Source organism: Tachyglossus aculeatus, chromosome 14 (genome assembly GCF_015852505.1).
Source record: "Tachyglossus aculeatus isolate mTacAcu1 chromosome 14, mTacAcu1.pri, whole genome shotgun sequence".
Classification (NCBI taxonomy): domain Eukaryota; kingdom Metazoa; phylum Chordata; class Mammalia; order Monotremata; family Tachyglossidae; genus Tachyglossus; species Tachyglossus aculeatus.
The window spans coordinates 58,319,207-58,333,719 of record NC_052079.1 but is presented as its reverse complement, the minus strand read 5'-3'; the positions used below and the strand labels follow the sequence as shown (position 1 = coordinate 58,333,719).

Here is a 14,513-nt window from a genome sequence, read left to right as displayed (position 1 = left end):
AGGTAGGGACAGACACAGGGGAGGGGGCACAGAAAAGAGGTCAGGAAAGGCCCAGAGAAGGACTTAGGGAGAGGACAGAGAGGAGGTGGGGAAAGAGCCAGAGAAGGAAGTAGGGAAAGAAAGAGAAGGAGGTAGGGAGCGACAACAGAGAGGGTGTTAGGGAGAGATAAAAAGACAGACAAAGACAGAAAGCACAGAGCCAAGCCCAGAGAAGGAGGTAGAGAGAGACAGGAACAGAGACAGTCTCAATGGCCTCGGTTTTCCCGATGGGAGAGAGAGAGAGAACACAGTCCTGGAGCCCCAGGTGGGCTTCCCATCACCCCCCGCCGCCCCACCAACTCATGGTTTCCACCCTTGGTCCTGATCCCAGAGAAGGGGAGCGGGTGCCAGGGTCATCATCCCTCCTGGTCGAGAGCCCCCTTCCGCCCTCCACCCGCCCAGCTCCAAGCTCCTACCCCCGGCCCGCCCCCTGCCCCTCTGCCCCCGGGTCTGGCCCTGAGCGTGCCCTGTCCACCCCTCGCCCCCAGGGTACCCCCCGCTGACCAGTAAGGATGCGCGGGAGCGGCAGTGTGACGTAGGTGAGGTGGGCATAGAGCAGGAAGCGTTCGTCCGCACGGTTGAGCTTCAGCCAGGACCCGACCAGAGAGCGCCCCGTCCCCGACAGGGACCGCGACCGCAGGCTGCTCGGGAGTGGCAGATCTGCTGTGGGGATGGACGGGAAGGTCAGCGGGCACAGGCCGGGAGGGGGCAAAGGGGAGCCGGGGGCACGGGGAGCAGGGGATGCGGGGAATCTGGGGCCCGGGCCAGATGGTGACACAGGGCAGCTGTGGCCATGGGCTGGCAGCGAGGGGAGCGGGAGCCTGGACCAGACCGGAGCACGGGGTGGTTGCGGGTGCCGGAAATCTGAGCCGTGGGCCAGGCGGGGGCATGGGGTGGGCATGGACCATATGGGGGTATAGGGTGGCTGTGGGCATGGGCTGGTAGGGGGTGCGGGAAACCTGGGGCATAGGGTGGCTGGGGGTGCAGGGTGAATGGGGACATAGGGTGACTATGGGCACAGGCTGTCCGGGGGCATGGGATTATTAATAATAATAACAATAATAATAATGACGAAGATGGTATTTGTCAAGTGCTTACTATGTGCCAGGCACTGCTCTAAGCGCTGGAGGAGATACAAGGTAATCAGGTTGTCCCACACGGGATTCACAGTCTTAATCCCCATTTTACACATGAGATAACTGAGGCACAGAGAAGTTAAGTGACTTGCCCAAAGCCACGCGGCTGACAAGTGGCAGAGCCGGGATTAGAACCCCCAACTTCTGACTCCTAAACCTGTGCTCTTTTCACTAAGCCACGCTGCTTCTCTAACAATAATGATGGTATATGTTAAGCGCTTACTATGTCCCAGGCACTGTACTAAGCGCCGGGGTGGATACATGCAAATCGAGTTGGACACAGGCCCCGTCCCATATGGTGCTCACAGTCTCAATCCCCATTTTCCAGGTGAGGTAACTGAGGCCCAGAGAAGTGAAGCGACTTGCCCAAGGTCACACAGCAGATACGTGGCAGAGCTGGGATTAGAACCCATGACCTGGCGCTTCCCAGGCCCGGGCTCTATCCACTCTGCCATGCTGCTTTCTACGCCTGCTGACCGACGGGGATGCCAGGCAGACGGGGGCCCAGGGAGGCTGTGGCGCAGAGTGGGCAGGGGCCCGAGGGCTTCCCACCATCAACTCACCCACCTTTGGTCCAGGGTGGCAGGGTCATCATCCCTCCTGGTCGAGGGAGGCCAAAAGGGGTGGCCAGGCCGCCCAGCAGACGTAGCGGAGGGGGTGTGGGGCCTGCCCCCAGCTCAGCTCACCCTCCTTGCCCCCCGCCCTGGGCCCCCAGCCCAACCCGGGCATTGCAGGACGGGGACGAGTCCGGCGACGGTGCCTACCTTCCCCGTCGTCATCCCTAAAGAACTCCTCGCTGTCGTTGGCCGAGTGCGACTTCTTCATCTCGGTGATGCGGTTGCGGGGCCCTTTCCTCTTGAGGGATGGGGAGAAGAAGGAGGGGCGGTGGCTGCGCTCCGGGGTGGGGGGCGTACTGAACGACGTCACCTGGAGCGAGGAGGGGCCGCGCCGCCGGGAGAAACAGAAATCAAATCAGCAATGCAAAACGGTGCTGGCTGGATCCTAGGGGAGAGGTACTGTCATCCAAACCCCCGGACTCTCCCCCAGTGACCCACCACGGATTGTTCCCTACCCCTGGCTCTTCCCGCTCCATCCCTGACTCTCCCCCAGTGACCCAACACAGACCATCCCACACCCCTGACTCTCCCCCAGTGATCCAGATTAGACTGTGAGCCCACTGTTGGGTAGGGACTGTCCCTATATGCTGCCAACTTGTACTTCCCAAGCGCTTAGTACAGTGCTCTGCACACAGTAAGCGCTCAATAAATACGATTGATTGATTGATCCAGCATGGACCATCCAACCCCCCCTGACTTTCCCCCAGTGATCCAGCATGGACCGTCCAACCCCCCTGACTTTCCCCCAGAAACCCAGCATGAACCCAGCATAGAGAAGCAGCGTGGCTTGGTGGAAAAAGCCTGGGCTTGGGAGCCAGAGGTCATGAGTTCTAATCCTGGCTCCGCCACTTGTCAGCTGTGTGACTTTGGGCAAGTCACGTAACTTCTCTGTGCCTCAGTTACCTGATCTGTAAAATGGGGATTAAGACTGTGAGCCCCATGAGGGACAACCTGATCACCTTGTATCCCCCCCAGTGCATAGAACAGTGTTTTGCACATAGTAAGCGCTTAATACCATTATTACTATTATTATTATTATTATGGACCATCCAACCCCCGACTCTCCCCAACTGACCAAGCACATTACCATTCACACTCCTGACTCTCCCCCCTTCTAGACTGTGAGCCCACTGTTGGGTAGGGACCGTCTCTATAGGTTGCCAACTTGTACTTCCCAAGCGCTTAGTACAGTGCTCTGCACACAGTAAGCGCTCAATAAGTACGATTGAATGAATGAATGAATGAATCCCTGACTCTGGCTCACTGCCCCAGCATGGACCAGCCAACCCCACTGACTCCCCTCTCCTTCCCTGAAACAATTCTCCTATGGGTCTCCAAAGTCAGACTTTCCTTTTTCATTTACTATTCACATGACATGTTTTGCAATCGCTATTATCGTCCTGTCTCCTTCCTCCTCCTGTCCGTTAATTATTTCAGCATCTGCCTCCCCACTAGATTGTTCACTCCTCTACGGCAAAGAGCGTGTCTACTAAGTATGGTATTGTCCACCGCCCTGCACGCAATGACTGTAACCTCCTTGAGGGAAGGGCTTTTGTCTAATAATTCTTTTGTACTCTTCCAAATGCTCATTACAGGGCTCCATACACAGTAGACTGCAAGCTCCTGAGGCAAGTATCACGTCTGCTAACTACTGTACCTTCCCAAGTGCTCAGTGTAGTGCTCGCCACACAGTACGCACTCAGGAATTACAGTTGATTGATAAAGTAAAAAGACAAAAATTCCCTGGGGGATCATGCAATGATATCAACAAGAATAGTAAGTTAACTGTTTTTGTTATGGCCCGGTGGAAAAAAGCCTGGGTGTCAGAGGACCTGAGTTTTAATCCTGGCTCTGCCACATGTCTGCCATGTAACTTTGGACAAGTCACTTAACTTTTCTGTGTCTCAGTTCCCTCATCTGCAAAATGGGGATTAAATCCTACTCTCCGGTACTAGACTGTGAGCCCTGTGTGGGACGGGGACTATGTCCAACCTGATTAGCTTCTATCTACCCCAGCACTTACAGCAATCAGTCAATCATATTTATTGAGCGCTTACTGTGTGCGGAGTACTGTACTAAGCACTTGGGAGAATGCAATACAACAACAGAACAGTAGAACAGACACATTCCATGCCTACAATGAGCTTACGGTCTAGAGGACAAGTTTCCAGTCTATGGGGCACAGAGTAAGTGCTTAAGAAGTACCAAAATTATTATCAGTGCCTCCTATGTTGTGCTGAGCTCTGGGATAGATACAATACAATCAGATCAGACCCAATCACTGCTAACCCCACAGCACTTATGTAGATATCTTTAAATTATATATCACAAAATATTTATATTAATGTCTATCTCCCCCTCTACACTGAAAGCTCATTGTGGGCAGGGAACGTATCTGCCAACTCTGTCATATTGTACTCGCCCAAGTGCTTAGTAGAGTGCTCTGCACATAGTAAGCGCTCAATAAATACCATTGATGATGATGACGGTGGTATTTGTTAAGTGCTTACTAAGTGCCAAGCACTGTTCTAAACTCTGGGGTAGATTCAAGTTAATCAGGTTATACACAAACCACGTGGGGCTCAGTCTTAATCCCCATTTTACAGATGATGGAACTGAAGCCTAGAGAAGTGAAATGACTCATCCAAGATCACTGAACGGGCAGGTCTGACAAGCTTTCTGTAGGGCCTCGCCCTCCGTGCCCACGGGTCCTCCTCTTTATCCCCTCGCCCCCCGCCAATGACCCCGGCCCATGGAGCCTCACCCCCGCGCCGCACACTCACCCTGTCGTGCACTGGGGAGGCGGGGTCGGAGCCCTCCTCCGTCCCGCAGGGCGACGTGTCCCCGGTGGCCACGCGGCTGACGGCCATTTCGGCGTGACCCTTGCCCTGCGGCCCCTTCATGCGCACGAACTCCATGGGGTGGTACTTGTAGAAGCCAAAACTCACCCTCTGGGCCACCCTGGCAGCCACGCTCACCTGCAGGACGACCGATGCTGCCATCACCGCCCGCCCATCTGCCCCCTCCCCTCCGCTCGGTCCACATCCCCAGCCAGGACCAGAACCCCGGTCTCCCGACCCTGCTGCACTTTTGCCCCATTTCACGGTTGAGGAAATGGAGGCCCAGAGAGGTTAAGCACCTGCTCCGAGACCACACAGCCACAAAGGGCAGAGCTGGGAGGTCTTGACTTCCAGGCCCACCAGGCCACGCTGCTTGCTTGCCCCCACTTTACAGATGAAGAGCCTGAGGCCCAGAGAAGCAGTGTGGACTCGTGGAAAGAGCATGGGCCCCACAGCACTTAGGTCCATAGCTGTAATTTAATTACGTTAATATCTGTCTCCCCCTCTAGACTGGAAGCTCGTTGGGGCAGGAAATGTCAATCAATCAATCAATCGTATTTATTGAGCACTTACTGTGTGCAGAGCACTGTACTAAGCGCTTGGGAAGTACAAGTTGGCAACATATAGAGACAGTCCCTACCCAACAGTGGGCTCACAGTCTAAAAGACTCTCTTATAATGTACTCTCTCAAGCACTTAGTACAGTGCTTTGCACAGTAAGTGCTCAATAAATGCGATTGACTGACTGAGTGACTGGGAATTGGAGGACCCAGGTTCTAATGCCAGCCCTGCCAAATGCCTGCTGGGTGACCTTGGACAAGTCACTTAATTTCTCTGGGCCTCCAGTTCCTCCTCTGTAAAATGGGGATTAAAATAACTGTTGTTCTCTTTCCCTTAGATTGGGAGCCCCAAGTGAGACAGGGACTGTGTCTGATATGAATATAGCGTATCTACCCCAGCGATTACCACAAAGTGCTTAGCAAATACTTCAATATCATTATTGCTAGAGGAGGTAAGTGACTATTGGTCCCCGGAGCCACTGGGTGAGAGAGAGAAGCCCCTGGGAGAGGCAGAGATACCTAGTGGAAAGAGCCCGGGCCTGGGGATCAGAGGACCTGAGTTCTAACTCCGGCTCTGCCACTTGTTTAATGTGTGACCTTGGGCAAGTCACTTCTCTGTGCCTCAGTTACCTCATCTATGGGGATGAAGTCTGTGAGCCCCAAGTGGGAAATGGACTGCGTCCAACCTGATTAGCTTGTATCTACCCCAGTGCTTAGAACAGTGCCTGGCACATAGGAAGCACTCGACAGATACCATAAAAATACTAAAGTTGAAACGAAGTTGTCCCACGACTCCGGGGACAACCGAGCCGCTCCCTGCCGCTGCCGCCCCCAACCCGGGCCTCCTCCAGACGGCCGCAGCCGCCTCACCCGGTTGTCGTAGACCTTCCGGAGGGCCTCGTAGCGGATGGAGCCCTGGAAGATGACCCCTTGGAACGTGTCCGTCTTGTCGCTGGCCACCAGTTCCACGCAGACCATCTCCCCCTCGCCCACGGTCAGGTCACTGAACACCTGCAGTTGTCCCCACGAAAGAAAGGCCCTTCGGTGAACCCCGGGTCCCCTTTCCTGCCCCCTCTGCCTTTCTACCTACCGGCCCCTGTCCCCACTGCTCGCCACCTCCTCTACGCTGGCCCTGCCTGGACCCTCAGCCGCCACCTTGCCTTCACACTGAACCCCCCCAACCCGAGTGCTGCCCCTGTGCAGCCTGAGGAGCTGGGGTGCAGCCCACACTCTTCATTTTTGAGGTGTGGATGAACTTGGGAGTGTACTGACCGCGGTGTGGATGAACACAGGGTGCATTGACCGCAGTGTGGATCAATGTAGGGTGCGGAGATGGCGGTGTGACGTAACACAGGGTGCAGTGCCGAAGTGTGGATTAATGCAGAGTGCAGTGATCGCAGTGTGGATTAACGCGGGGTGCGCCGTCCAGTGTGGATTTACTGCAGGGCATAGTGACTGTGGTGTGGATTAACTGCGGGTTACAGTAACTGCAGGATGGATTGGCTGCAGGGAGCCATGTCCGTGTTGTGGATTAACTACGAGGTAAAATGCCCACAATGTGGATTGGCCCCGGGCCGCAATGCCTGGGGTGTTGGCCAGCTGTGGGACAGGTGACTGCGATGTGGATTTACTAAGTTGGAGTTCAATCACAATGTGGATTAACCACAGGGACGGGGGTGGGCTGGTCACAGTGTGGATTAACCATGGGGCGTTGTGTCGTGGATTAGCCACGGTCATAGTGTGGATTAACCATGGGGCACTGTGGTTGCACTGTGGATTAATTGTGGGGTGCCGTAGACACCGTATGGATTAACCACAGGGCGCTGTGAACACAGTGTGGATTAACCACCAAGTGCCCTTAAGGCCATACTATGGATTAGCTGTGGTGTGCTGTAGCCACGGTGTGGATTAACCGTGGGGCGCCGTGACCGTGGTGAGGATGAGCCGGGGAGCAACAGGCTGTGTTGTGGATTAACGGTGGGTTGGAGCCACGGCCCAGATCCAAGCATTCTCCCCCACCGCTTGTTTTCCTTGTCCCCGATCTCCCAAACAACCAGGGCTGCGAGGGCGGCCTCCCCTGGCACCCATCACCTCTTCAAAATTGTCGATCATGAAGAAGATGTTGGGGTAGCTGATCTTGGATTCCTCTCCTTTGCTGTCCATGGGATGCTTGCTCGGAGAGGCGAACACTTGCTGAAAAGAGATTTCGCGGGGATGACCAGGTTCCACCGGTCCAGCATTCGATCGTATTTATTGAGCGCTTATTATGTGCAGAGGACTATACTAAATGCTTGGAAGAGTATGACAGAACAATAAACAGATACATTCCCTGCCCGCAACGAGTTTACCATCTTAGGAGTCCGGGGGGGGGAGGGGGAGCCTGCAGGCAGACAGACCAGGACGTCCACCACCTGGGCAAGAGCCCGGCGCTGACTGCGCCTCACTGTGCTCCCATCTCCACCTAGCCCAAATCCCTCCCTGCTCTAATGCCGACCTCCTTTCTGGGCCTCCATCTCATCTATCTCATCACCGCCCCTCGCCTTGCCTTCCCTCTGGCCGGAAACTCCCTCCCCTTTTGTATCCTCTAGACTCTAAGCTCGCAGAGGGCAGGGAGTGTGTCTGCCAACTGCATTGTATCCTACTCTCCCAAGCATTCATTACAGTGCTCTGCACATAGTCAGCGCTCAATAAAAACCACTGATGATATTCAACAAACCACCGCTCTCCCCACCATCAAAACCCTCTTAAAAGCAAATCTCCAAGAGGCCTTCCCCAATGAAGTCCTCATTTCCCCTCCTCCCTCCCCTCTAGGTCACCTATGCGGTCGGACCCGCACCCCTCCGATCCTCGATATTCACACCACCCTCGGCTCCTCGGCACTTATGTCCATATCCTTCCACTCTGCCAGTTCCCCTTATCCATAATTTATTTTACGTCTGTCTCCCCGCCATAGACTGTAGTAAGCGCCTTGTGGGTGGGGATTGCGTTGACCAAGTCTACTGAATGGTACTCTCCCAAGAGGTTAAAATACGGCTCACCCGAACGCCCAGGGGCCAGCAAGGGTCATGGTCAGGTGCCCGGGCACCCACGTGATAGTGGGACTCTGCCAGCAGCTGGCCCCAGTTGACCAAGAGCAGTGTGCCATGAGAGGTTGTCGCCATTCTGGGCGCAACTCAAATCCCCTCCCCTCAACAGGCCAGGCTGCTCTTCCTGGATCGGGGGTAGGGGAGCAAGAGCCACTGAGGTCCAGGGCTGATTCTCGGGCACGATGAGGTTGGGGGAGAGGGGGTAGTTTGGGGTTTTGGGGGAGGCCAAGCCCCTCACCTGAGACTTCTTTCTGTGGATGTGGATGTCGCCACTGTCTGAGCGTGTGCACACAGCACAGGTGACTGTGTAGTCCAGCTGCAACAGAGCAAGAAAGGCCGTGGGAGGGCTCACTGTTAGACAGATAGAGACGCAGAGACCCGGGGGACCCAGAGAGAGAAGCAGCGTGGCTCAGTGGGAACAGCCCGGGCTTTCGAGTCAGGGGTCATGGGTTCAAATCCCTGCTCTGCCAGTTGTCAGCTGTGTGACTTTGAGCATGTCACTTAACTTCTCTGGGCCTCAGTTCCCTCATCTGTAAAATGGGGATGAGGACTGGGAGCCCCCTGTGGGACAACCTGATCTCCTTGTAACCTCCCCAGCGCTTGCACATAGTAAGCGCTTAATAAATGCCATCATTATTATTATTATTATTATTCGGGGCACCCAAAGAGAGACCGGGAGCCCAGAGACCCGGAGGACCCAGGAGACCCAAAGACCCAGGGGACCGGGCCCTCCAGTGTCTCAGCCCCTCCCAAATCCCCAAGGGAGAGGCTGGGATGGGCCTTTTCCCTGAACCATCACTCGGAATCTCACAAGGGCTTATGGGGAGGTGACTGAGGGATGGTGGAAAATGATAATAATAATAATTATTATTATGGTATTTGTTAAGTGCTCACCATGGGCCAGGCACTGTACACTCCCCAAACTCCCACAGCAGCCATCTGCGGGGTCCCTGGGGAGGGGCAGGTCAGAGGTGGGGGGATGGGGTCCTGGGGGGCAGGGGGAGAATCCCAGGGTGGGGGTGGAGGGGGCGGGGGGCAGGCCGGCAGATCCCGGTGACCGCGTCCGCACCTTCTGTAGAACGAGGTTCAGGTAGACACATTCCTCCCAATCCATGTCTGGGTCGCCGAGGCCGGGCAGCTTCTTGGAGTCCCTGCGGTACACTTCCACCTCCACCTCCGCCTCCATCTCTGCCTCCACGTCCGCCCCGGCCTGTGGAAGGCGGCCACATGCCCAGGGCCCCGCTCCTCTACCCCCGGGGCCCACTCCGCCCCCGGTAGCCAAGGCCCGGGCCCACCCTGCGGGGACCATCGGACTCCTCCCAGGCTGGGAGTCCCGCGTGGCATGGGGACCAGCTCCGACCGGGTCATTCTGTCTCCACCCCAGCGCTCGGCCCTTGGCGCTTGGCTTAACCAACTCTCCCGGGGTGATGGTTGGGGGGTCTGGGCACCCCGCGGGGCTGCCTTCCCTTGGCTCTGTCGACGCCCTGGGAGGACCTGAGACGGAGGAGCAGCACTGCCCCGGGATTCCTGTGCTCTCTGTCGGGGGATGGGGGACAGGTGGGGTTCATTCATTCATTCAATCATATTTATTGAGTGCTTACTGTGTGCACAGCACTGTACTAAGCGCTTGGGAAGTACAAGTTTGTAACATATAGAGACGGTCCCTACCCAACAGCAGCTCACAGTCGAGAAGACCAGAAGACTGGGGTTAGGCAGATGGGCCCAGAAGAAAGCCTGGCATCATCCCCCCGCCACCGCAACCCACCCTGTGCCCCCGAGCCCAGCCCCGGGGCTCACCTTTCTGGCCTCGGCCCCGTCACCCCCACCATAGGCCAGCTTGCGGCGGACGTAGAAGAGCATGTCGTCCTGGCGAGGGGAGCACTTCTCCATGAAAGACGTGGAGAACATCCACGTCCAGAACACGATGCGGTCGTCCTTGAAGCCCCCTGCCAGGTGGGAGGTTCGGACAGGGTCACTGGGGGGCCGACGGGAAAGGATACCTCCCCCCCTGCCCGCCCCCCACCCCTCCCTGGACGCTGCTTCTCCCACCGGCTGCCAGGAGAACTTGGGATTTGTGGGAAAATCCCACGGTGGGACTCAGCAGGGGATGATGATGATATTGGTATTTGTTAAGCGCTTACTATGTGGCAAGCACTGTTCTAAGTGCTGGAGTAAATACAAGGTCATCAGGTTGTACCACGTGGGGCTCACAATCTCAATCCCCGTTTACAGATGAGGTAACTGAGGCACAGAGAAGTGAAGTGACTTGCCCAAGCGGGCGTGTCAAGGGTCCAAAGACGTCACCCTGACCGACGGAATCGGACACAAAGGGAAGTCAGGGATCATCAGCGGTCATAGAGAAGCCTGGCCCACAAATGGAGCCCAAAGTCCACAGATGAAACCCCGTGGGCCAAACACTCATTCCTGGCTGTAATTAAGCATAATTCTGTTAATGACTCATTTAGAGTGATTTTCTCTTTACATACCAGACAGACCCAGCCCACGGGGCAACAGGGGCAAGGCAGAAGAGGAGCAGGAAGGGGAGGAAGAAGAGGAGGAAGAAAAGGAGGAGGAGCAGGAGGAAGAGGGACTGGGTTCAACTTGATTAGCTTGTATCTACCCCAACATTTAGTACAGTGCCTGGAACACAGTAAGCGTTTCACAAATACCATTTAAAAAAAAGGAGGACAGAGAGATTTGGGGATGGTTGCTTCCCCCTCACTGACCGGATGATCAATACAGGCTGGCAGAGCGAGGACCAGTCCCGCAGTGCAGTTCAGCTGGGACAAGAACCCAGGTCTTCCGATCCCCAGAGCCAGGCTCTGCACCTGCTGCTGCCAGAACCGCAGAGGCAAAGAAGCACAATTGGAAGGAAGTGGAAGTAGTGTTTCTCCCCGAAAATCTCTGGAATTGGGCTCGGCACAGCCGGAAGCTCCCAGGACCTCAAGGAATCTTCACATGTGATTTTTTTTTCCTAGAAAAATTGGCCAGGATACAATCCTCAGACCCCAAAATAGATTCAAGAGCTTCGAGGCCTGGGTAAGTGGCTTGGAGTGCTTTAGAGTTCTAAAAATTCACACCTCGCCAGGGGAAAGAGAGCTTCCTTCCATCTTTACTAGCTCGGGAGACCCGACCTCACTTACTGTGTACAGAGCACTGTACTAAGTGCTTGGAAGAGTACAATATTACAGAGTAAGTAGACACGATTCCTGCTCACAATGAGCTTACAGACTAGAGGGGGTGACAGACACGAAAATGACTTACAGATAACTATGCAAGGACACGAAAATGACTTACAGATAACTATGCACGGAAGTGCTATGGGCCTTGGGGGACTTGTGAATATTCAGGGAATCTAACATATCCTTTCTGACTGCGGAAATGTCCCCTCACGATGCCCTGATGCAGCGTGGTCCAGCGGACAGAGCACGGGCCCAGGAATCAAAAGGACCTGGATTCTAATCCCAGCTCAGCCACTTGTCTGCTGGGTGATGTTGGGTAAGTCATTTCACTTCTGTGTGCCTCAGTTACTTCATCTATAAAATGGGGATTAACACTGTGAGCCCCATGTGAGACAGGGACTGTGTCCAACCTGATTATTTTGTATCTACCCCAGTGCTCGGAACACTGCTTGACACATAGTAAGCACTTAAATACCATCATTATCATTATTATTATAATTACAGAGGTTCTGGAAGGTCGGAATAGCCGCTGATGGGAAAGAGAGGATCCACCGGGGCCTAGTCAATCAATCGGTCACAGGAAGCTGCGCAGTGAGATCGGGAGGGGATGGAATAATTTCAGAAGAGCGCAGCTAGTCGCCTGAGATCAGAAAATCTTTCTGGTCCTGATCAAGCTCCGCGCCCACTAGCCCAGACCCCCGGGGCCGGTTGCCCGGCATTCCCGTCCAGTGACAGAGCCGGCTCCATCGGGGCTGCCCGACACAGACGGCGCTCTGTTCACTGGAGTCACCTGGTGCCGGCCTCCTCCCCCTGCTAAGGCCAGGTCACTTTTTGATCACCCGACACAAAGCGGCCTTTAAAGGGAGCTTTGTACTCTCTCTGGGCCCCGGAGGCCATGGACTGACGGCTGCTGGGCTCTCTCAAGGGCTCAGTTCAGAGCACTTCATATGGTAGACTGGAAGTTCCTTGACGGAAAGTATCTCACAACCACGTCCACTCTGTCTCTCGCTCCCTCCCTCCCCATCACCTCAGGTTCCCTACAGCTCCCTGAGCTAGAACAGGGCTCAGCATGTGGTGGAAGCTTCCAACTGGAACTTTCCCTCCATGCTAGCGGAGGAGACGGACACGGAAATACTGACAGGTTGTGGAATCAGAATAAATGGGGTTTCCCTGATGGCCACACTCCAGTCCAGTCCTGACAGGCCACATGGGGACCAGGGCAGCCAGACCGGGAGCCCTCAGCGGCCTGGCCAGCCCCCCGGTCGCGGCCTCTTTTCCTCGAGTTCCCTCCTCCTCCTCCTCTTCTTCAGCTAGGCCGGGGCCATCCATCATCAGCTCCACAGCCTTAAACCCAGTCCCCAACACACCCTGGGAGGGGGCGACACAGCCACGAGGGGCAAGACCACCCTACCGTGAGAAGAGGAGACAGAGCCACGATGGATGAGACCAATCCTCCCCAGGAGGAGGTAACCAAGTCATGATGGGTGAGACCTCCCACCCTGGGAGGAGGTGATAAAGTCACAATGGGTGGAACCATCCTGCCTCAGTGACCTCGTCTGTAAAATGGGGATTAAGACTGTGAGCCCCATGTGGGACATGGGCTGTGTCCAACCTGATTATATTGCATCTACCGCAGCATTTAGTTCAGTGCCTGACTCGTAGTAAGTGCTAAACAAATACCATTAAAAAAACCAAAAAATCACCATTCTCCCAAGATTGAGGGCTCATGGGGTGTCTGAACTAATTATCTTGCATCCGCCCCAGTGCTTAGCGCAGTGCTTGGGGCCATCCAACCCTGGGAAGGGGAGAGAGGGAGACACACATGATCAGTGAGACCATCCTGCTCTGGGAGGAGGGAACAGAGCCATGATGGGGGCGGTGGGTGGGTAGGGGCTCCTGCTTCCAGTCATTCCTTCCCCCAGAATCTTAACTCCCACCCAGGAATTCTGAATTCCTCCTGTACCCCACCACTCAGGACCATCTCTCTGCTCCAGGTGATCCCGATCTGGGTTCAGGGCCGGGCTGTCCTCCTCTGGCCGGGCAGAATTCCCACAGGAGCAGAGAGGCTACCGTGCCTCGGCTGTGGCCGGCCACCCAGCCCTCCGGGTATTCGGCCCGGGGCCCCCAGTCCCCCACTCTGCGGCCGGGGCTGGTGGGCAGAGGGAGGGTGGACAGGTGGCCGGGGTCTGGGATCTACCAGGAGGCCGGGTGGCGTAGTGGTCACTAAAAGGGACTGTGAAGATGAACGGTAATCAATCTGTGGAACATACTGAATGCAGGGCATTGTGCTGAGTGCAGGGCACTGTACCGAGTACGTGGGAAGTCCATCGGAGCCCAAGATACTTCCTGGCTCCTAACCAAATGGGAGACACAGACAGAGCGGGAGCAGGATGGAGAACAAGGGTGGCTGAAATCTGCTCTGCATGGGCCTCCTGCTCTAGATGGGGAGGTCAGAGGTCATCTGGTCCATTCCCCCGACCTCCCGGCAGGGCCTCCCCTTAGCCATCGCAGGAGGATGAGGATCGGCCCTTCTCAAAGCCACCCGGAGGCGGCGTTACCACCCCCGCCAGGGGTCACCGAACCCAGGGCTGATGCCACCCCCTCCTGGGGAGCCTCCCCGGAGTCTCCCCGAAATCCCTCTGGCTACACCCGAAGCCCAGCTCCTCCAGAGTCCGGGCCTGAAGGCAACTGCGGACGGGCATCTTCACAAGGCACGATTAAGATCGTAGGAGAGCCGGGCAGGGGAGCGAGCGGCTGTGGGGCCGTGGGTGCCGTCCGCTGGCAGAGGTGGGCAGAAGCAGGTGGTACCACCCGCTCCGCCCGCTCGTGTTCCCAGCCGGGCTATATTTGACGTGGGGGTGGGCGCGGGAGGAGGACGTGGCTTGGGAGCAGAACTCTCTCCCCCGCCCCCAAGCAGCAGCGGGGGTGAGTCACTGGCAGCCTCCCATCCCCCACGGGCTGGAGGGGCGGGGGGGCAGCGGGGAGTCCATCGCTCGGGCCCAGCTGGGCACCCCTCCCCGCCAAGGGGATGCGCTCATCCTTCCCGGCCCTGCC

The 14,513-nt window shown here is 56.1% G+C and overlaps 1 protein-coding gene across 1 annotated transcript in view; it reads right to left on the bottom strand.

The window, feature by feature from the left end:
- The window catches only part of KIAA0930 (KIAA0930 ortholog), a 37,171-nt gene that overhangs the window by 1,712 nt on the left and 20,946 nt on the right, over positions 1 to 14,513 (bottom strand). The window contains exons 4-11 of the mRNA XM_038756097.1: positions 10,075 to 10,223; positions 9,347 to 9,487; positions 8,516 to 8,593; positions 7,283 to 7,384; positions 6,062 to 6,202; positions 4,576 to 4,770; positions 1,940 to 2,102; positions 544 to 702 (exon numbers count right to left, since the gene is read on the bottom strand). Of these exons, the coding sequence (XP_038612025.1) occupies positions 544 to 702; positions 1,940 to 2,102; positions 4,576 to 4,770; positions 6,062 to 6,202; positions 7,283 to 7,384; positions 8,516 to 8,593; positions 9,347 to 9,487; positions 10,075 to 10,223 (1,128 nt within the window). The remainder of the gene's footprint in view (positions 1 to 543; positions 703 to 1,939; positions 2,103 to 4,575; positions 4,771 to 6,061; positions 6,203 to 7,282; positions 7,385 to 8,515; positions 8,594 to 9,346; positions 9,488 to 10,074; positions 10,224 to 14,513) is intronic.